Raw genomic sequence first — 23580 nt, forward strand, 5'->3', positions numbered from 1 at the left:
TGCTCCAGCAACTCTGAAAGAAGCACTCTGTATTAATACTGCTACAGCTCAAGCGGGTTGCATCTGACAAGGGACCTTGAGCAAAGAAATCCACGGGCAATTATCCCCTTACAATCTAAATTCCTACCCTTCATGCAACGGAACAGGCCAGTATTATTATTAGGGCCTGAGATCTTCCCATTCTGCATTGGGTCTTCTCATTGTCTCTAGGGCCATTTCTTATCTCTAAGCTTGCAGCTTCTGTTAATGAAGGCAGCTTCTTTATCTGGTGGCTAGAACTGGCTCTGGGGCCTTCTTTTACTTAACTAGCTAAAAGTTCAACATATCTAGGTGAAAGTTCACAGTTTGCAGCTTAAGGCTTCAGCAAATTTAACTACTTAAGCTAAGCAAGTTATGCTAAATGAGTTCTATATATAGTATAGCAAATCCTACAATGTATGGATTATGTTAGGAAAGTAATGGATATATTAAAAAAAAATAAAAAATAGAGGTGCTGATAAGAGTATTTATTATGTAGGGACCCAGAACTTACAGGATTCAGTTAGGATATTACCAACCTAGGACTGCTGCTTCTTCTGCCTAAGTGAATTTGAACCCGTATTTCCTCTCTCCATGCAGAGTTTCCAACACCGTGGTCTGAAATTCTGGTCTAGTTTGGAAGAGAATGATTATTCAAGTATCTCCTGGGATTGCTCTTCCACATTTTATAAATTTTACCTGGAATAGGGATTGAAAGTGATGTCCTCCATCTTTCAGATAAATCTCATAACCACTGGGTTAAAGAGTAATTTTCACTCTTTGCCTCAATGAATATTTAAGGATGTTAAACACATTACCAGGTAAGATAGGAAGACTAGTATCTGATTCATGAAAGGAGTGACTCAGGCTGTGCTATGTGGTTGGAAGAGTGCATGCACATATCTGTCAGAAAACCAGATGACAGCTTGAATAGGAACCTATAAAGTTTAAATTTCTGATAACATGAGCAAGTGACCAAAAAAGCATAGGTAATTAATTCTACAGGGGCCAGTTTACTTTCCAGGCAAAAATGCATGAAGAAACCACTGGATTAATTTATATCCTGGTGATAGATACAGCCCAGCAGAGTCCCCCTGATGAAGTAGCAACCTGTTTCTGTTTTCTGCTCTCTTAAGGTTCCTATCCTGCATACACTAATCCTTTTGCTTCTTTCTTGATCAACGACTGTACTTCTAGCAACAAATTCTAACCTCTGGCAGTTCTGAACTCAGCAAAGCCTTCTGGCAGTAAAGGATAACTCTTTGTTGACTGTTGAAAAGTATTTTGCCTTCTTACGCTTCATTTCTGTTAGAATTTAGCTGACCAACTGCAAGCATGGAGGCAGCCATTGAAACAAACTCATATTTAAGATTCATGTGCTCCTTTGAATTGTTTGAGTAGCTGATCTATTTGGTTGCTGAGATTTCATCTTAAATTTAGTATAGGTCCACACATACCAGAGTAGTCTTTTATGCTTTTGTCCTTTATCATATCGGTCTGCAATTTCACCCAAAAGTTTAAACTGTAGTAGCTGGTTCATTTACACCTAGTTTTGAATCAAGAACCTGCTCCATCTGCTTTATAAATTATTCCAGTTAGTTGCTAATTTTTCTTGCTATTAATGGATGAAAAATCTGAGATGAGGAAAAAAAATGAACTTATTTAGGTGTTGCTTAAAAGGTAATTCATTCTGAAGGCTTGAAAATATTTACTTAGGAACAAGTTTAACACCCTACAGGTTTTCTCTAATTCATCATTCAAAAGCAGAGACTCTCATGTTCTCACAAGTGCTCCAGTCTCACTGGATGCCTCTGTCCTCCACCCTATATGCACAAGCTGCATCTTAATCTTACTAAAGTCTAAATCTGTTAAGGTTTCTGTCATTAATGATAATATCTAACATGGCAGGTTTCAATAGATGTAACTCCTGCCCCCTAATCTACTTGATTTTGCAATAAAGTCACTGAGCTTTCCCTGATCAGCCCCATGTCTGCACTAACGTGAGTATGAATTATAAATATGCAGAAAATTGAGAAGCGCATGTCGACAGAGAAGTGCTGGCCAAAGAGGTCTTTGTAGAAGGTGCTGTATGTATTCAAAGTGAGAAAGAGCAGCAAAGAAAATGCATCGAGTGCACAAGACATCTGAAAACCCATAAAAAAATAATTTGTGGAAGGGGAAAGAAATTTTCTGGGAAAGTAATAGCTTCTTATTTATGCCCTTACTTGTTCATCAGCAGTGAACTTCTTCTGCTCTCCAGGCAGGGATTGCTACTTATATGATGGCTCCTGCTGCTCTGACTTGTTTACATCATCCTAGACAGCGTATGGCCATGAAATTAATTCAGTCGGACACCGAGCCAAGCTGTTTCAGTAGGAATTCAGGACACATTCTAATTTGTCATTTTCTTTGGATCCCAGCCTCTGGCTGTGCAATGAAATATAATCAAGTTCTGTTGAAGGGTAAAACACAAGGAAACAACTCTCTGCTTAACAGCTTCACGTTTAAAGCCCAGGCTGAATGAGTTGAGAGATTTTTAAAAGGGAAAAGTTGAAAAAGCCATAACTCCAGTCCAGGTTTTGATCTTTTCGTAGCAGATTTGCATGCTTGCAGAAAATAACAGTAAAGCAGGGGTTCTCGCCTCCATGTCAGGTTCCAGGTTCAGATTTGGCCCTACTAAAAAGCCACAGATGTAAGACTTATTTCAGTTTCCTCTGTGAAGTCAGTTGTGATTCAGGCTCCTAGAAAATTAAGTATTGCTGGTCTAGATGCTGCAGTTGGGATGTGTCTTCTCAGGGTATACTAGGGAGCACATGCATGTGTCGCTGACAGTGAATTGCCTTTTGAGGTGTGTGTCAAAGCTGAGCTCTGCAAGCAGGTATTTAATTGATCTGCAAACTCAGACAGTGAGTTCTGCAGATGTTTAAATTTTCTGAATTATCTGGAGTTTGAATACTGTTGCCTCAGTGTCTTAATAGCTATAAATTTATATATATAAATTTTCTATATAGATAGAAGATTTCAGAGGGAAAATTTCTTAATCACAGCAAAATCTGAGTTCAGGACCATCCTCTTCTCACAGAGAAGCTAATGAAATTGCCAGTATCATCTGATGAGCAAATTCTCTTGCTTTAGGAGTTTGTAGTCTATCCTACATTTTGTAAATGAAGACATTTTCACTCTAAATTTAACAACTGGTTGAAAGAAAAAACTGATTTCCTGGCTGTGGAGTTTCATAATGTGTTCACATATGAAATTTATTTTTAATCTTACAATTTTAAATATATTTCTTGTATCATTTTCCTTTCTTTCAAAAAAAAACCAACCAAACAACCAAAAAAAAACCCAAAAACAACAACAGCAACCAAAAAAACCAACAAAAAAAAAGAAAAAACGAAAACCAAACCCACACAAAAAGACCAAAGATAGATTTAGGAGAAGTTCGGGGGAACAGGGAAGGAAAAAAACAAATATGGAGTAAAGGCTAAATTGGTTTTAGTACAGAGTTGAGTACACAGTGGTGTAGAAGCAGTGAGAAGTTAAGAATATCATCATCATGTTTGTTGCTACATCTGTTCACCACAGGAGTTTTTCTAGTTTATTGGAAGAAGGACCAACTTCACTGAGCAGGTGTGTTAAGGGGCTTTGTATTGCCAGCACCAAGGACTGGTTAGTCTGTATATAGGGTATATAATGACTGGTCACTTTGCTTCTGTTCTGGTATCTGTAATGCCTAATGTTAACTGTGTTAAAAGGGACATCTTTTTCACCCAGGCTAGCTTTGTGCTCTACTTCTTTTCCCATAAAACCCAGTTTGTTCCCTTTTATTAGCTGGCAGAGTTCTCAGCTGCACCCTGGGTGCAGAATACATAGTAAGGATCATTAGTGATTCACCAGAAGTGAAAATCATGTTATAGTGGTAGTGATTTTACATGGCGTTTTACAGTGTATTTAATAAGTACAAAATCTGGCCTCGTGTTGAAGAAGAGAAATGCAAAGGTGGGAACTAGACAACACAAGATATTAGGGAGGAGGCAGTGAGGGTTTATTGAGATTGATGGGAAAAAGTATTTTATGAGCTTTGAAGGAAGTGGGTGATTCATGGCCAGCAGATGATGTCCACATACGGCAATCTAAGTGTATGGTGCAGGGCAAAGGGAACAGTACTTTGCACCCTTTGTAAGAAGCATTTCCAATGTAGGTAGATCAGGAGATGGAAGGCATAAAGTTACCTTCTACTTTGAAAGAGATGACTGTTACTTTAAAACCGATTAATTTAAAGGCAAAAAGCTAGTGTATCTTTATTGTTTCGAGCTGGAAACTTGCCTGAAATCTTAAGCCAGTGACAGAATGAGTGGGCTTCAAAGCCTGAAAATATGGCTTAAAATAAAGGATCCTTTTTTTTCATGCATTTATATCACCAAACGGATCCTCAGGTGCAAAAACTGAGGCACAAAAGGATTCAGTGCTTTACCTGAGATTGCATCAACGCTCTCAGAGAGAAGAGATCACATTGCTGGGCTGGGCTGACTCAAGACCTGGACTGTAAGGAAGGGCAGTCATGTTAGGAACTTACTTACCCCTTTCCCAGATTTCCTTCTGTGAGGCTGGAGGAGCAGTGGCTAAGAAATCATCTCCAAGATGTTACCTTGAGTGGGTTCATACCTGTGGAGCTGTAGAGGCCAGGTACTTAGGAGATGCTACAGTGTACACTGAGATGTCCTCTCACTTGGGCTTGTCAAAGTGTGGTGGGAGTCAGTCACAGTTTGGGAGCTGTTACCCTTGCCACCACCTTCTTCATGGTCAGGCATGGGCATGATTCCACATGAAAGGACTGAGTAGCTGTGGAGGTGCCCACATGCCCTGGGCAAACTGAGTCAGAATAGTCACTGCAGCTTCTCTGTGTGGCCAGGAGTCTCCTCCTCAACTCACCTGCGTTGTTCTAGTGTGTGTGTCTGTCTCTTTGTTCCACTTGCAGAAAAGCTTCCCTCTGGCTTTTACTGTTCATTTGAAGAAGGGGATTGTGGCTGGATGCAAGGCTCCTCTGTGTCCCATCCTTCTCCATGGCGGATTGGAAGCCCAGAGCACAACCGTTTTCCTTCAGTACAAAAGCCACCTTTCTACTGTAAGTGCTTTGAGCAAAAGACTATCCTGCTCACTTTCTTTATTGAGAGTACAGAATGCTACCTCAGGTCTCCACAACTGACACTAGACATGAATCTTGACCCCTCCTAAGCAACTTCACACCAAGTGTTCATCTGCACGATCCTCCTCCATCCTGATCTGCTTTTTTTCTTTCCGATTTTCTCATTTACTTCCTCTGTTTCTTTGTACTGCTCCTTTGTACCCTCTCACAGCCTGTTTTTCTTTGCTCCATGGTCTGTGGAATTCCACTTCTGTGTATGAATACTGTATACTAGTTGCCCTATCCAATCCCAGCAGTTCATTTCTAATCCTTCCTGTACAAACCATTGAAGGTTTATAACTTCAGGCACTGAACTATTTCTGGTTGAGTTTTGGCAAATGGGCTACCTGCCAGGATAAGCTTTTTCCCACTGCAGTAGTGTAAATCATTGAAGGCATTTACTGGTGGGGCACAGAAGCATCTAAAGGGATAGAATAATAACAAGAATGGTGTATAATCTCAACATTACTTTAGAAAGTTAGATCCAGAGTTAAACATGAAGAGCAAGATTCTCTGCTGTTGTGTGAGCTGGTATAGGCTACAGTGCAGTTAATCTGATCTAGGCCATCTGGTGGTTTAGTCCACAGTATTACAGACCATAAAGTGATGGGCGCATAGACAAACACAAAGGCAAAGAGACACAAAGAGTATAATGTGGGGAGCTGGCAAGTGCTGCTCATTTATGATTCGTCTATGCTGTAGAAGTCATTTCAGTGAAAGCCCAAATGGGCTCTAAGTAGTGCTACCCTCCTAAGCTGGAGAGCAGAGCTGCAGCAGTGCTGCAGCTCATGTAAAGCTGCCAAGGAAAAACCCTAGTATTACTACCGCCTTTGTTTCTCTTTTTCCAACAAATAATTAAAGAAGCAAAGAGGCTCCTTTAATGCAGCTGCATTAATGCTACTCTGGTGGTGTTTCGCCATAGCTGTATTTTTTTTTGGTTTTGGCAAATATTCTCTTCCATGTTACCTTCTGTACATAAAATAAACATTTTGTTATTCAGTCTTGCAAGGAGGATAAACCTGAAGTCATGAAGCAACAGAAGATAGCTGTAGGGGGAAAATAATCATGTTTCCTGAGTATATTTGTTGGGTAGGTGAAGCAGCATCCCTAACATATTGAAGAAGTCTCTGCTCTCTGGCATTTTGCTGTAGTAGGAGCCAGGTAACATGGGTTCTTGAGAGGTTTCACAAACCCTGAAACCAGAAGATCAGTGCTGCAGTTTGACCTTCTTCCTGTTCTTTTATCCAGGTTGTGCACTCCTCCTTAACACCAGCAGAGCACCAGCAGTAGCAAACACTATCATGACCAGCAGTGCATTTCCAGCTCCTTTGAGGAACTCCCCCTGTGAGGCAAGTTGTGATATTTCCTTTTCTTTTGCAATTCACATATCTTTTGTGTGTGTTTTGACTCTGGTTTTCAAATATAGGCACTAGGTCAGTAGCACAGCAACTGCTTTCCGATGGATTGTCTATAAAATACACTTATTTCATGTCCTTGTGTGCAGGGGAAAGATATGATTATCTGCTCAAAATACCACAGAAATGTGCTCTGAAGAGCTTGGCATATCTTGTTCTTATTGTATGGCCTCACATGATGTATTGAAATCTTCATAATTAGGTGTATATGCCGTAAGGGTAGGGCAGCCAGGGTTAAATAAACACAAAGATGCTGGCTACATCAACAAGCATTGTATTTGCAAGATCTAAGAAAGAATACGCTTCAGGACTGCCCCTGAGCTGCTCAGGAAATATGGTGCATGCTTTCTCTAGCACAGCTGGGATTTTTGCTGGCAGGTCCTCAAACCTGCCAGTCCTCAGGTAGGCCTTGTTCAGAGGAGTGCTAAAGTTAGTAGCAGCAGAGATAAATTCATGTGGAATGGAATCAGGTTCCTAGATAAGCTATTGACAATCATAAAACATCAATTGAAGCATGTACATCGTGGCTTTCCAGGCAATCCTGCACATGATTGTCATTTCTGAGTCAGTTGTACTTAACCCTTAAACCTCAGCTTACAGAAAGATGACCTGTCTGCATCTTTTTACTCCAGGCTATGGCTTCACAGATTATATTATCACTGATAGGATTTATTTATGGCTTACAACTTTGAACCATGGCTGGTGACTTTGAGCATTTCACATCTTGAATGGTCAGCCTGAAATGTCACATATGCTCTTGGATCCTGGAGCCAAAGGGATTTGGGAAAGTCAATCCTAACAAAGCACGGTTTGTTGTTTGCTGCTTGAGTACTGAACAGACAAAAGAATCGGATTCTCTCTGTTCCAGTGATCTTAAAATCCAGAAAGGACAAGAACAGATGTGTTAGAAAATCCTTTGGAATGAGAGTATGTGAAGATGATGTTTCTTTGGCTTAAAATTTGGTTTGATTCACCTCTGATGTATATCTGGGTTCATATAGCAAAGCGTTTTTTGGTTTTGCTCTCTTGATATATTCGTGTTCTCGTTCTCTGGGAAATGCATTCTACCTTGTTTTTCCTCCCTTCTGTGACAAAGGTATATGCAGGTTCTGAATATTTTAAGACCTTGTGCTGCCACACACCAGCAAGAGCAAGTGTTTTTCATAATCCACCTGCCACAGGAATCAGTGAATGATTCCCCAATATGTGTATATTTTTTTTCTTGTGTATACAACAGTGCAAATAATTAAACTTGCCGTCGGGGGAGAAGCTGCCATGTATTTCATCTGCTCGCATGCCATCCCACCTCCGTCACTCCCCTTGGCACTTAAAAGGCATCCGGACGCATCCAGCATTGCAGCTGTCGGTAATAAAGAGTGAAGGAGTTTGGCAAGGGTTTTGTCTCTTGCCTTTTCATATAGTGTAAAAGCTTCTCTTCTCAGTGAGCCCCTTGTGGCTTCAAATTCTATTTTACTGGAACAATCTGTCTGTGAGCAGAATAATTTAATTCCACTTTTCAGCACAACAAGAGGAGAAAGGAAATATTCCCCCCTACGCACTTATTCCTTCAATAGGTGCCAACAAACTTCCTTACATTGAAATTACAGTCAGAAAAGAGGTTGTGAAAATACCATAATGCTGTTCTCTATTTATTCATCCTCAATCATTTCCTGACTGAACTGGCTCAAGTTCAGGCACTAAAAAATGAGTTTTCTTCTACCTGTTGCTGCTGACAGCTCCACCTGGTGTGTCACAACCAGGACAGATTCTCTGGCACCTGAAATCCCACTGACAAAACTCATGATTAATGTGGCAAAGGGATCTTAGCAAGTGTGTACAAATTAGACACATTTATTCTTCCTTAGTCAGAGCAAACCGTTAACCTGCCCTCCCTCTTGTATGTGATCAAGCTCACATGATTCTTTGTATATCTGCTTGGTCTCCTTGTATGTTCACCTACATAGTGGCTTTCTCAGCTGGTTCCAATACCCCGGAGAGATTTAGAGTCACATCTTGCACCAATATGTATTATAATAGAGGCTGTCCTTAAGCCTGTCGGTAGACAACCTTCCTCTTCCTTGTATGCCATGTCTGCCCCAGTATCAACATGCCCAGCTCAGCTGAACTCCACACCTGAGTTCGGATGCTCTGTGCACAGGACTATTACAGGACTGTCACAGGCCATACACTGCAAGCCCTGAGAGTGACAAGCAGGCTAGCAGATGTCCCCAGTTTATTCATCTTGACTCTCCTATTTCCCTGCTATGCGGAAGCTCTGGGGTGCTACTAGACCCACTGTTTACTGAAGCTACTGTTTATTCCCTTTTTTCTTAATGCACTTTTATCCAGTCATATTTGACAATTACACCCACCATAGCAAATGCTGATGCCCTGCCTTTTAGCCTGAAGCGTTCATAGGAATTAATCACTTCAACCTGATCTTCGAGAGCATTAACTTCTGCAGTGCTGTTTACCAGGCTGGAGGATTCTGGTTTTCGGACAGGATGTCCATGAAACCAGGACTCAAATGCTGATAAGGTAGCAGTCAAGCAGTCCACAGTGGGTGCCAGCCACAAAGAGTTTGCTAATGCTTCAAGCTCATTTTTTCTCCTTCAACCTGGCTTTTTAATCTTCCACTGTGATAGACTGGCAAGAGACAACTGGACAGTCTGAGAAAATGACTGCTAACACCCTGGCAACTCATGGGCTGTCCTGGCCAAACACCATCCCTGCTGACTTCTGGGCAGCTGTGTGCAGCAGGGCTGCTGTGGGCGCTTGGACACTTCAGAGCCTGGATATCTTTGGCATATGGATTGCCACTGAGTGCAGGACACGTGCAACTGTCCGTCTTTGTGGAGCTTGAGGTGGTCACCTGGAATATGCTGGGCTGCCTTCCAGGCTGCGTTCCCCTCATGTTTCCCATGCCCTGCAGGAGGCTTCTCATTAACTGAGAAAGGGAAAAATCAGCCTGACATACTCTGTGCTGCCACACATGCCTCAAAAGATGAGAAGAGGGTAAAAATGCATGCAGGAGATACCATAATATGCACAGCCTGTTCTTCTCCACACGTTTGGGATTGGCCTTGCACTTTGTGTATAGCTTTGTATTGCATTTTGCTCCTGTTTGTTTTGAGCAGCTTTATAGTTTCTTTTTCTTTGTTCTTCAGTGCTTTTGGTGGGTCAGAGTGGTTAGTTTGTGATGCTGCCCTCTGTTCTTGGTTCAGTTAGTTTTTCTCTTTGTTGTTTTATTAAATCTTGGCTGAAGTATTCTGGCTTCAAAGAACCTCTTTTGTTTGCAGTCCAGACAGTCTTTGTTACCTTTTTCATGTTGCACATTCAGTAGAGTCTTTTGCCTTCTGACCCCATTAACTCTGTGTTTAAAACCCAATTTGTATGAAAGAGGGGAAATGTGGCACTTTCAGTAAATCTTGAGGGAAAGCAGGAAGTGGTACACAGAGTGTATGAAGAGATGCTCCATTACCTTGAAGTAGCCAGAAAAGGGAGATGAAATAAAAAGCTCAGGAAACGCTTCAGGAACTGAACTGAATCACAGTAATCAAGAGTGAAAATCTTTAAACCTGTATGTAAAAGTTCACTGGAAACAAAGCAAGTGTAATTGAGCATAGGAATGCACATAAAGTGTGAAGAACTAATCCAAACAGTGGCCTGATTTAAAGGCAGAATTTATAGAGCTTGGACAGTAAAGCACAGCATTATTCAGCCCTTTGCACTCTGAATCAGAATCAGTTGGCCTACACAAGGCCAACAGGGCAGAAGATCATGGGGTGGTTAGACATTTCCTCATTTTGAAGAAGAAATTCATATGTATATCATTAGTAGCTGTGCTGCTGTTTGCGAATCTGGGAAATCACATTGCAGTTAATGTCCAAGTGCTGTCATCTCAGACACCACCTATGCAACACTAAGTTTCTCTGCTGCAGTTGAGAGCCCCTGGGTGTGCCCAGTTTCCAGACTAGAATGGGCACCTACTTCTTAGTTCTTTGCAAAGATGTCAAAAGAGCTGACCCTAGTGTTGCAGATGCGCAGGGAGCGCTTGTTTTCATGTGGAAACTGGAGACTCAATTCCAGTCCCCCCTGTCTGGATAACAAGGCTATCCTGTCTCAGTCCCAGCACTGTTGCTTTAAAGTGCAGAGTCAGGTACATGGACTTGCTTTTCATTCTGTTATTCAGAGATGCTCCCTGCTGTCTGCATCCTCAGGCTTTAAGGGATGCTGTGGTGCCTGTAGGTCGTAAGAGTCATACTTGTGTCTCCCCAGAAATGTTCAGGTTTGTGTCATGAAAAGATGTAAGATCAGGTCCAGGACTGTTGTGAGTGCTTGGTACCATGTGTACCTCTTGGGCAGCAGTAGTTGTATCTGTCCTGTGAGATTTTGGTTTGTGGTGGATTATGACTATGACTTCTGTCTGGAAGTCACTGCAGAAACAGGAGTCTGGACACTGGTTTTTAGAAAGGCTGTGGTTTGCTCAGCTCAAGAGAATCTGTGATAGACCTTCATGCCGTATCTGAGAAGTAAAAGCCATGCAAGCAATTTTTGTGTAGGTTGTAACAGAGGAGAATGACAACAGGGCGGTGTTGCCTGGCTGGTAGTGAATTTGGAATTAGCCTTAAATGTTATCACATCTCTACAGAAGAATGTGACTCTGCAAGAGGGACTACATTGTGATTGGGAACCGGATTATTTCAATTTTATGTTAGATTCTGGGTCAAACATTTTAAAGGGTATGGTTGTGCTGAAAACCAGTGAGAACAGATATCTGAAAGTAACAGGGCTTTGTGCTTTGTCCATGTTTAAAATAATGAAAATCTTTTTCTGATGCTGTTTTGACATTTCAACTGGCTATTTCCTGAAAGGTGCCATTATGTTATATAAGTAAGCTCTGAACTGAGCCTGGCTTCTTTTAGGCCTGAAATTACTTTCTGAATGTAAACACACTCTCTAGAAAATAAATATGTTGATGTAAAAGAGTATAGTTGAAGCTTGCCCTCTCTTTCGGGTTTATAGATGTAAAGATGTTTTCATCCTCTGTGGTTATTAATTCACTCCTCTCTTCTATGCAAGGGTGTTGTGTTATTTTAATGCATGTAAATCAATAATATAAATCATTCCTTGAGTGCATTCTGGGCTCCACGCTGACACCTGCAGAGCGTGTCTCCCTCCTCTATTCCTTCAGCTTTAAATAAGTTAGAAAGGTACATGGTAATAACATTGACTCAGAACATTTCTGAGTATGAAAAATGCAACATAGATCCGCCTCTAGCACAACCTTTCATGTGCTGTATTTTGCAGAATGTTGTTAGCATCCTGTTTTAAAGTGTTGTTTTTTAAATCTGCATTTTATTCACTGTTATCAGGCTTTTATCTTGTCTCCTTTGCCACTTGGCTTCTGTGTCATTGGATTACAGGATCTAGAATAGCTAAATTTCTGGAAGGCCTGGTCACTCCACAGTATTCTGACAGCAAAATTAAGAACTCTTTCTCTTTTGGTTTTATGGTTGTTTGTTTCCTGAAATGAAGGCGCTTTTATTAGGTTCTTAATTTTATAGAAGTAAGAAATAAAGTGAGAATAAATAGCATGAGAATCTATTCATATAAAACACAAGCTTCTCTTGCCTGCCTGGGTATTTTAAAGCTCTGTGATCAGATTAGTTAATTATTTTAGCATTTACATGAGGTTTTTGCTTGTACATCCAAGTTCTGAGCAAAAGCAGAAGTGTCAGGAGACTCCCAAGTCTACTGAAGTGCCAGAAGCCGCTTTAGGCTAAACAAGCCCACCTCTCCCAGCAGGCTGAGAGAGCTGGGCTTGTTCAGCCTGGAGAAGGTTCAAGGGAGATCTTAGAACAGTCTTTCAATACCTAAAAGGGGCTACAAGAAATGTGGAGAGGGGCTTTTGACAAGGGCCTGTAGGGACAGGGCAAGGGGGAATGGCTTTAAACTGACAGAGAAGAGATTTAGATTAGATATTAGGAGTAAATTCTTCCCTGTGAGGGTGGTGAGACACTGGCATAGGTTGCCCAGAGAAGCTGTGACTGCCCCATCCCTGGCAGTGTTCAAGGCCAGGTTGGACGGGGCTTGGAGCAACCTGCTCTAGTGGAAGGTGTCCCTGCCCATGGCAGGGGGTTGGAACTGGGTGAGCTTTCACGTCCCTTCCACCTCTAACCATTCTCTGCTGCTGTGATTCTGCAAGAGAGACTGATCATGCACAGTGGGTGATCTAGCCAAAGACCAGGTACAAGCCTAAATTGCTGAGCAGGTTTAATAGATGTCTTTTTGTATACTGTTTTGTGAAACCATTTCTCATTTCTAGTAAGAAAAACAATATTGCCAATGTGATAAACTTCATGCTTCAAGCATTGTTTATGTACAAAACTTAGAGACTTGGCAAAAGTTTCTGCAGCTGTCGTCTAATTCCATGTAAACCATATTCCAACCTGTGGCTTCAGTTTCTATGCTACCATGAAGTGTTTTCCAAGCTTCTTTACTGCTTGACTCACATTTACCAGGTCAGTGCATTCCCACCTGAAAACAACTTCACTGTTTCCTGCCCAGAAATTTCTGGACAGGGAATTCTTAAGACCCAAGACAAGAGTTATGTTTTTTCAGAAAAATAAATGTCTATTTCAATAATACGCACTTCTGGGTCAGGAAAATTTTGAGCAATTCCTTTGAGCGAGTATTATAGGCGGGAAGCAATGATTTTGGGCAGGAATGCCAAGTAATATGCTCTCTCACAAGATGTAAGCCTGTGCTGCAGAGTTGGGCGTAAGCAGCAAGATAGCCACCAGTGGGCTCCAACTTCTACAGTTCCTTGGGAGCGGATGCCTGTTGGCTTGTCTCCGTAAAAATATCTTACTCCAAGCTCTAGAGTATTTTCATCATTCCCCCTTTCTTTAGGTACTTCTGCTGAGAATGGACAACCAGTGTTTCCTGCCAGGTAGGGCCATAATGTTAATAGTCAGGGGCATTGCCACTTAGAAAAGGAGGAAAAAGAAACAGCAGCTCTCTGGAGCGCCCCTAAGGAATGTTGATATTTATGTGTGTCACTGGTCCTCAGTCAGACATCTAGACACTAGCTCATACTGGAATACTTCTAGTCATTAAATTAGATTCACAGGTGTAAGCCAGAAGTTTCTTGGTATTTTATTTCTTCTTTACATAGGGACAAGAAAAAATAAATAAACAACTCTCAATTATCAGGTGGTCTTGGAATTATGCAGTTTGTGCTTGAAAATTCTACCATCCTTGTTTATCTTCACCTCCCTCTTAAACTGCCAAACCCTGTTTATACTTACAAGGATTAGGTTTTTGTTCTTTTTGGATTAAGCCTCCTGTTTGTTAGTCCAGAAATTCCACAAACTCGGTGGCTAAGGAGAAATTTGGAGGCTAAGGTGGTGTTTGCAGTGCAGTGCATGTGGACATCTGACCCAAGGTTTGCCTCAATATGCTGTGTATTTACCATGGGCAATCTCTCCTTTTAATTTTCCCCAAATCAGATTAGAGTGTTTCATTTACTGAGTCAGTGAATCTGAACAGCTAATCACCAGCTCTGGTGGGTTCTAAAGCCAGAAAGTAAGGTGCTGTTGAGCCAGTGCCTACCTCCAATGCTTAATTAATTTCTCAGTGGTGTTTCTAGCTTCTGAATATTTTGCTGCTGATTTAACAGAGAGAGATGTTTGATACATAATGTTAGGGGTATGCCACCAACAGCCCACATTCAGATTTTTCCAAATGTGCCACTGCACTGCTTAAAGGAGGCATCGTGTGTGTAGTACCATCTGCCATCATTGATGCTGTATTGTGTAGAATGAATGCCAGCCCCATTCAGATGTCTCTACTATGGTATCCAGCCCATCATCTGCTGTGGTTCACTTCAGCAGGTGTGAAAAGGCCTGAACTGCCCTGCTGTGAAGCTTAGAAACCCTGGAATTCACAGCCAAAAATGCCCATTTGGACACAGTGCCAGTCGATTCACTCAGAGCCAGTTCATTAGAGTATGCATATTGCACTTTGCCAATGAGCTGATCTCCACATCTAATGCCAGCTACTTTTTTCCTTTGAACAGCTGACATGTGTGCAAAGGCATCCATTCCAATTTATCAATTGCTTCAGCTTTTGCTCTGGTGTTACGTTAATAACTATCAAAGTCTCACTCTTTTCTCACTTCTGACCATGTAGATGTTGCCTCTTGCAGTCTGGCACTTTTCCAGAAGAGAAGAGGTCGGAAAGCTCCTGTGTGGTAGGAGCTTCCGGGCTTTACCTCTCAAATTTTGAACAGTCAGAAGGGCACAGTGAAGTTGGTCCAACTTACCTGTATTAGAAATTTCACTTAGTGCGTTACAGTAGAGTTGGCGTTAGGGTCCTAAAAGTGCTTCACATGTAGACTCTGAGTAAGAAGAGTTGCTTTCCCTGCCATAGAGTGCTTTAAATGTCTGCTGTTATTGCAAAGTTATTTAAAAATCCCAACAATCTTTGGTCCTGATCAGTTTTCTCAAGAGAAATGACTTAAGTGGGTCTGAAAGGTATTGCAGTACTGTTTAGGGGAGAGCAATTTTCACTGTGATTTCAATAGCCTCACTTCATAGGCACTTGAAATACAAAATGCTCAACAAGTTCTTTCATCTTCATTGTCACCTGTCATTAAGACTGTGCACTAAAAGTTAGGAGTAGCCGTGTAAGTAGCAAGTTTGAAAGCATCAGCCTCCTACACCATAAACATTTGTCAGCAGCCTTTTCCACCAGTGTTGGTTCTGGTGAACTTGTAGGCATAAACTCAGCCCTCCTCGGCTGCTTCCCCAGCCATTGCTGTGTTGTATCTGAAGCAGCTCTTTGCAGTCCTGCTTGACTCTGCTTTTTCTTTCTGGTGTCTGTGAAGTGAAAATCCTCAGTTCATCCCATGGTCTCCACTGTCATTATAGAAATGGACGTGGGACTCTGTAAGTGCTTTTCCAAAGATGAGAGTGAGCTGGTAGTCAGACCTGAGCAGCCTCGGGTCACCAGAAGTGCTGTGCTTTGGAAGGCCCCTATGATGGTTTGCTGAACCACTCAAAACCTTACCCATCAGTCTTGAATGTCTGGTCATAATGTAACAAAATGGATTCATGGACCCATACTTGCATATCAGTTTGTACATCTTATCAATGCTTGTGTCACACACACTGGCAGTGCAACAGGCCCAGGAATTACTCCAGGCAAGTGCAGTTGAGTTTTGGACTCGAGAGAGAACACCACCACATCTAGATTTTTCAGTCTCTGTGATAGTTTTGCAGTGTAGTCAAAGTCACTGCTGTCTTTGTAGCTTTGGAGACAGAGGGGTGAACTACATTTTTTACCTACAATCAGTACTGATGATTATTACAGTGGCTATCTGGGATGTTGTAAGCATCAGCTAGGAATAGCAATGCTTCTGTCCTCTTGATGCCTAAATCTGTCTTGACTGCCAGGACAGACATACACCATGAGATGGGAACAGCAAACAAAATCTAGAGAACTAGAGAAATGGATACAAATAGTCTGTGCTGTCAAAGCAAGAAAGTAAATACTGTTATCAGGCATTCCTGTGTGAAATATAAATTCAGTTCCTAGCCTCCTGACTGAAGAGTTTGCTTTAAAGTGTTAAAACAGAGGGCTGTTTTTTAACATGCATGGATGCTAGCTACTGTGTTGAATACTTTCTTGCGTCCAAAAAAAGTCAATTTTAATGTACTTTTAACAAACATGTCCCTTCAGGATTCTCACCTCTACTGTTTAATTGAGATGAGACCCAGCTCCTGCATGTAATATATATACGTGTATTTTACTTATGCTCATTATCAACAAAGAGCTAGGTCATCTTCCCAAGAAAATGAGAAGACTATGTTAATATAATATGGATTTTGACACTAGCCTGATGTCTGAAGAATTCTTTTTATTTTCATACAATGAGGGAGAGAAAGTCATAAAATGAGAAAACTACATGAAATAATTTTACATGCAGGGATAAATGCGTAGAAATGGACTCAATTACACTAAGTGTAACAAAAATGGTAGGGAAAGCAGTTCCCTCAGGTATTTTAATTGATAAAAAATACTAATTATTACTGAACTTTAATTGGAAAGGCTGTAGAAACTTGGAAAGAGGTAAGGAAAAGATGATTTTTGAAAAGAGTGTCTGGGGAATGAGGATGTGATTATTAATAGTGCCTGCTTATTGCAGCTATTATTCCTTGTGGTTTTGCTGCTGCCAGAATATAAATGTTTATTGCTGAAAAAATTGTTAGTCTTAACTTGAAACTCTTAGGTGGCATCTTGGGGAGGGTGTGATCTTCGTACTGCACAAGATAGAAGTATTAGCTTATCCTTTTAAAATTACAGACACATATGTGAAAGATGTTTTGGACTCAACTTTACCAAAGAGAAAGACCAGCAGCTCCAATATGAAATAGCATATACTAATTATTACAGGCTTCCACATCTGTGGAGTTTTCTAAGAGGATTACATGAGATAAGGGAGAGAGAACCAACTTTTTGGTGATTAGAAAAAGAAGAAATGAAAGAAGAGTTGGGAATTCTGTTAACTTTTGGATAATGTTTATGTGATGTTTAATTTTGTATGTTCTCTTTCTTCTAGCTACGAATGTCATGGCTCATCCAAGGTGTCTTGCTGGGAAATATATCCCTGGTGCTGGTTGAGAACAAGACAGGAAAGGAACAGAGCCGGACATTCTGGCATTCAGATTACAGCGAAGGTTTGGGAATATGGCAATGGATGATCTTACCTCTCCCAGATGTACTGGATAGGTATGAGTCTTTTCATCATTCTACTTCATGGTGATCAGTCCATTCACTGCTAGCTACCTGTCAAAGAAAATAGCCAACATCATTCCTGGAAATTGTTTCCTCAGGGAGAGGAAGCTCTTTGTTCCTGAGAGGTATCTTCTGTTAGGGTGGGGAGTGATAATAACTGAGTAGTTAAGTTAGAGCAAAGCATCTAATTTTAGAACTCCTGAGTGGTGGTCTTCGTTTGCAGGCTGGGTCAATGGATAGTCTACAACAAGGTGCTTAAACTTCTGTGTCTCCACACGTTCTGATTTATGTAGCGTGTTTGAGCCTCATATTTGGTCTGCTAGAATTGGATGTGAGCTTCATATTTGATTTTTCTTCTGGGTATCACAGTCCTCAGTGTTCAGTGGGTCTAGATGTGAGGATGGAAGAGATGGGAGAACTCGCTGCAAAATCAGACAAGGATGCATCTGAACACCTTTGTGTTAGCTGTAGCAGGAGGCTTAGCTTAATAAAGGGCTTTCTCAGTTGTGACTGTATTCTGGCTTTAAGCATAAAAGATTTATCTGGTAGCATATGCTTATTTAGAGTGTTGTTTTAGCTGTGTCTTACAAGTCAGCTTTAAGGGAACACTCTTGTTCATGGTTTACTTTTTGTGTGTGTTCTGGCTTACGGGGTTTATAGAGAAGACAGAGACATACTTCACCTCCTGCTGCCCTGGCCCTTAGGCTGTAAGACGCATCTACAAGCTGTGTCATCACCACTGGTGACCTTTGTCTTTTTGGAAATTTGTGCCCTAGAAATAATGGATTTCATTAAGTGATAGTTTGCCTCATAAGAAGTTTGAACAAATACTATATGTCTTTTATCTTCCTGGCTCTTGGGAATGCACGTAGGCTACAGATACAACAAGGACACTGCTGATACTTCAGTCCTGAATGTATAATTAATATGTGCACTTCAGATATTTAAAAAATACTAGCATTAGGCTTATTGTGCAGTCACTGTTGAAATACCATTTCTGGTTGCTTCTTTCCCTTCAGTGGTGTTTCCTTTGAAGAATGGCATATTCTGCCATTATTATTTACGCAGTTTCTTTCCTGATGTTGCAGAGAAATGTTTTGTGCCCGAATGACTCTGTACTCCTACTGTTGCTTTCCTTTAAATTCTCCCTGGTTGCACAGTAAGGCAGAGAATACTTTGATCTTAGGAGCTGGGCTAGGAGTGGTTCATGTGGAATCATAGATTCAGCTGATACCATGGTGCTGACTATCTGTATGAGATGCTGCCACCCTTAATTCCCATTACTTACAGAGAAAGCCAGCTGGGTTCACTGAGGAAAGGGAGCTTGATGGAGATTAAGACATAAGCAAGAAAATCTTTGAAGTCCTGGTGTCTCTTGCAAAGTTTTTCTCCTCATTTATTCACAAAAAATGCACTGTTTAATGGTTATTTTTTTTTAAGATTCATTTAGTTGAAACCAGTCTTCCCTGAGTAGGAAGAAATTTCCTGTGAGACTTGGAAATGCTGCAGGTGTTTTTTTCACTATCTCAAAACCTGCTTCTTAGGAAATATGGACTGATGTGTAAGTTAGGAGGGAACTCTGTGGAAGGGTACACTGAAATGGTGCTGGGGAGGCTGCAGTGAATGAACTTTGGAGATAAATGGCAGTTTTGCTGAACTGTAAGAAGTATTTAATTGATGTGAACGAAGTGCTGGTGTTGCTAAAAGCTTGCTGTGTCTCTCTTTTCCTGATCAGTTCCCGTGTCAGTAGCTGTGAGGGTCTGTGTTAGAAGCAGCATGATACTGCAGATATTCCTACAGGAGGAGCTGAATGTTTAAATCACTTCACAGAAGTAAAGCTCTTGAATAAAGAATACCAGTGCACCAGTTCCACAAAAATTAAAGCATGTTCCATTGTGATTGGGAAGCTGAATGAGAAGTTTTATTAATGACAAGATAATATGCTATGAAACTGCTTAAAAGCTTGCTTGTTCAGAAGCTGCTTGGCCATAATTTCCATGTTTGGCTTATAGCACTTCAAAGAATCATTAGGAAGACTTCCAAGAAATTAGATCAGCTCTATCTTTAGAAACAGATATTTCTTAAATGTTTTATATCCCTTCGGCTGTTGGGGGGAAATTGTATTTTGGCAGAAAACCACAGCTAGAACATTTCAGGTGAATTGGCAGGAACAGAAAGGAGGGAGAAGTATGACAAAGAAGCAAAATTGGCACTGAGGGATGTTGGATGTCTAGCACTGCAGTAGCCTGGGCAACCCTGGACACATGCTTAATTTCCAAGAGTAAAATGAGGAGAATATTGTCTTCTTTTCTCCCATTTGATCCATATCAAAGAATCCAGTTGCAATTTGATCCTGAGTGAGGTCTTACCTTTTCTGTGTGGACTTAAAAAAGTCTGAAGTTCTGGCTTTATGCATCTTCCCAAAGTTAGCTATCCTTCCTTTCTCTGGAATGTGTTGTCAAAACAGTTTGGAGAGTCAGCTCATGTGGTGTGTGGATTACCAGAGCTGTAACCCAATTCCCAAGGCTCTCTTTTGTGGGGGGGGTGAGGATGGGCAAAGGCTGGTGAAGGATATGCCATCAAAGCAGCTACAATTAAAGAAGCCACTCTGGGGCAAGAGCTCCTTGAACTGCTGGATTGTGCCTACCAGAGACAAAAGACCTACCAGAGGTGCTGTATTTTAACTTGCCACTTAAACGCACTCAGCGTGAGCTAACAATCCTTGCTCTGCTTTGTTTGGCAGATGATAATCTGCATAGAGAATTGGTCTTCTTACTTAATGGAATTTACATTAATGCAGTGCTAAAATATTTGGGTTGAGGGTAGTGTAAAGCACCCCATTATGGTAAAATGGTTGTACTTGATGAAAAATTACTATTTGTTTTCCAATTATAAGTGATGAACCTGTTGAGGGTTGTTCTTTTTCAGCTTCACAGAAATGCAAGTAAGAAATGGAGTCTTGAAAGCTCTGTTGTAGTTGGTAGTTTGGGCTTGCTTTTTTTATACATATGTTTTTAGGTAGTAAGTAATGTGAGTTTAAATTTTAGTAATTATATAGTCATGGGGATGTGACAGCAAGAGCAAACAGAACCCTGCTTCTACAGCAGCTCCTATCCAAATGGCAGCCAAAGCAGCTGGGGACCCTCTAGCTCATTGCTGCAGTAAAAAGTAGTTGTCTCATAATTGTACCCCTCTGCTGTGTTCCTACCAGCTGTGGCTAAGAACTCTTCTTGTCTAGTAATTTCTTCTTGCATTGCTCTGTCTCTCTCTGACAGCTCCTTTCAGATTTTCTTTCTAATAAGAAATAACTAGTAAGTTTCTGGGCATCATGTTTTTCGTGAAGGAAGAAAAAGAAATGAAATGTTCTTGGCAACATTTTATAAGCAGAGGCTTGTTTGACTCCTGTTATTCCTGACCTTTGTTCCCATTCTGCCTTGAAGGAACAGGGACCCTTCATACAAGTTAGATATGTTTCTCCATGTACAGGTATACATTAAGTGGTCACATCTACGCCCAGATCTCTTTATTCTTTCTTCTTATACTCATCCTACAAGCCTAGCCTGCATTGCTCTTGACATGGTCCCACATTTGTTAAAAGCAAGTGAGACTTTGATACCCATATCACTCCTCTTCTGCTGTGTAGTATTAACTATGTCGGCCAATGTCCTCCTTCTGAAATATTCTGCTGTTGGCTGTTCTGTTCATCTGAAAAAGGGAGTTTTGGTGACGGTGTGAGCAGAGTACCTGTGACAGATTTTGTACATGTATCTATTCTGCATGGTTGCCTTTAATAATACCTTTAAAACACCTTTGAATCTCATCCTTTATTACTAGCTATTAAGTAACTTCCTGCATAGCATTTCTGTCACTGTGAGTTTAGTTAACATGCTTATATTGCTACAAATAATCTCATTCCACCTAAGTATGTCTTTTATCCCAAATAGTAAGTATTCCTTTGTGAAGTGACGCTAACAATGTGTCATTTGTAACAGAGAAGTTAATGGGAACCTGAATGAAATAAGGGTTAGTGACCTGAAAGTTCTCCATTTGGTAAGTGCCTCAGTCTCAAGCAGGTTCAGTCATAATTATCCTAGTTAGGTAGACAGAGAAATCAGTTCCATCAGAGGCAAAACATTACAAGTTAGGAAATGGGATCTGTACGTACAGGCATGCTGTGATTGTGTCACTGCATGGGGGATTAAGTACAGAGGAGATTACGTTCAAGCTTGGTTAATAATCCCTATCTTTATGATAAAACAGAAAAAAAAATATTATATAAGCCTTTCTAAAATAATGGCATGAAGACAGCTACCTGAGTGGTTAATGGAAACCTGAACTGTCTGTATGAGCCAGGGACAATATTGAGGTGGAATTTAGAGTTGTTACTGAAGGGAGGGAGCTGCAGAATTTACACAAAATTGGCTTGCTGAGGTCTTCAGGAATAGTTTCTATTTCCCTCTAGAGGAGGATATAATACACCTAGAAGTTGATTATTTCTGTTCAGTGAAGACCTAAGGATAGGTGACATAAGTAAACCAGTTTGTCCTCATGGAGGCTATACTAACATAACTGTAGATGTCTTTTCATATTTTTACCTCTATTATTTCCCTGTATAAATAAGCCTAGATATTGTGGGGGGAACCAGTCTTCTGTTAGGAGCAACTAAAAAATAAATAAGCAAAAAGACCCAACTGAACAGAAAACCCAGGATGATATGATGAAGCTCAAATACTGACTGGTCTGAAATATAACGATCCTAAGGAATGGGGAAGATTATAGCCCAGAAGCTTTGATGTATCCCACTTCTGTCAGCTCAAACTGAGTTGGAATGTCCTTGGTCCTGCCTTTCAAGGAACTGTTCATCTGGATTTAAATTTCACAAAGAAATTTACATTCACAAAGAAATTTAAAGAAACAAACTCAGAAAAGCTTATTGGTTATGCCTTTGATAGCACTTCTTATCTGTGACTCTGAAATAATTTGATCAGTAGTCACCCCTGGGAGGTTTTTGAATTTCTCTAGAACTTGTATCCTTCAGACAGCTGAGCTGATGTTCTGATGTTTGTATGAGTTGCATTCACAGGTTGGCCGACACTCAACCCTGTGGGATGTAACTTGTACTTCCCAATTGTCATACATCTAAGGAATTTTTTTATAGCTGTGCTCCTAGGGTCAAATAGGGCAAAAGAAGAAACAGATAAGTAATTCCCACCAGTCCTCAAGTAATGATTTTTTGACTAGCCAAGCTATTAAAGCCTTTCACAGCTGTATTTTCATTCTTGTGAAGAAATCTAGCTTGCAAACACAGGCCTACCTGATCAGGATTTGGATTCCATGTTAAGGAAGTTGCTGAGATTTATTAAGCAACAAATTCATGACAGACTTGCCAGCAGTAAGTTTGCTGATTCTATAGAATTACCTTCAGAAATACTCTTCCATGAACGTCCACTAACATGGATCATCTACAGAACATTTGTGTTTGTAGTGAATATGTTTCCAAAGTGCTGTAGACAAGTATCTGTGCTGAACAGGTGCAATTTGAAGTCCTAGATGTGTAGTTATCTCACCCTGCTTTGATGGAGACCTCATAGCAGCCTTCCAGTATCTGAAGGGGCCCTACAAGGATGCCAAGAGGGACTCTTTTTAAAGGAACTGTAGTGATAGGACAAGGGGGGTAATAGGTTCAAACATAAACAGGGGAGATTTAGGTTAGATAGATATAAGGCAGAAATTCTTCACTGTGAGCATGATGAGGCACTGGCACAGGTTGCCCAGAGAAGCTGTGGCTGCTCCATCCCTAGCAGTGTTCAAGGCCAGGCTGGATGGGGCTTGGAGCAACCTGGTTGAGTGGAAGGGGGTTGGAACTCGATGATATTAAGGTCTCTTCCAACCCAAACTATTTTATGTTTCTATTTGTGCAAAAGTATATGTGAGACTCTGTCACCTCCAGCATTACACCAAATCACTGCAGTAAGGTGCTTCTGGTGTTTCACTATCGCCGTCCACCAAAGTCAGTGGGAGTTGTTTCACTGATTTCAGGGATCAAGCAGAAAAAAAAAGTAATGGAGGGGGCAAGGTAATGAGATTGTGGGGCTCTTTTCCATCTCACTGATGTGTGACATTTCAATCTTCAGTTTTGATTAAATTTCCCTTAATTAG

The 23580-nt window shown here is 40.9% G+C and overlaps 1 protein-coding gene across 2 annotated transcripts in view; it reads left to right on the forward strand.

The window, feature by feature from the left end:
* The window catches only part of ALK (ALK receptor tyrosine kinase), a 311567-nt gene that overhangs the window by 239294 nt on the left and 48693 nt on the right, over positions 1 to 23580 (forward strand). The window contains exons 7-9 of one of the 2 annotated variants that reach the window (XM_057400067.1): positions 4997 to 5126; positions 6450 to 6552; positions 17246 to 17415. In XM_057400067.1, the coding sequence (XP_057256050.1) occupies positions 4997 to 5126; positions 6450 to 6552; positions 17246 to 17415 (403 nt within the window). Of the gene's footprint in view, positions 1 to 4996; positions 5127 to 6325; positions 6553 to 17245; positions 17416 to 23580 lie in introns of those variants that run through there. The other variant, XM_057400065.1, reaches the window with a different exon arrangement.

Source organism: Pezoporus wallicus, unplaced genomic scaffold (assembly GCF_028554395.1).
Source record: "Pezoporus wallicus isolate ANWC-B61680 ecotype Strahan unplaced genomic scaffold, APGP_CSIRO_Pwel_v1 contig_7339, whole genome shotgun sequence".
Taxonomy (NCBI): Eukaryota; Metazoa; Chordata; class Aves; order Psittaciformes; family Psittacidae; genus Pezoporus; species Pezoporus wallicus.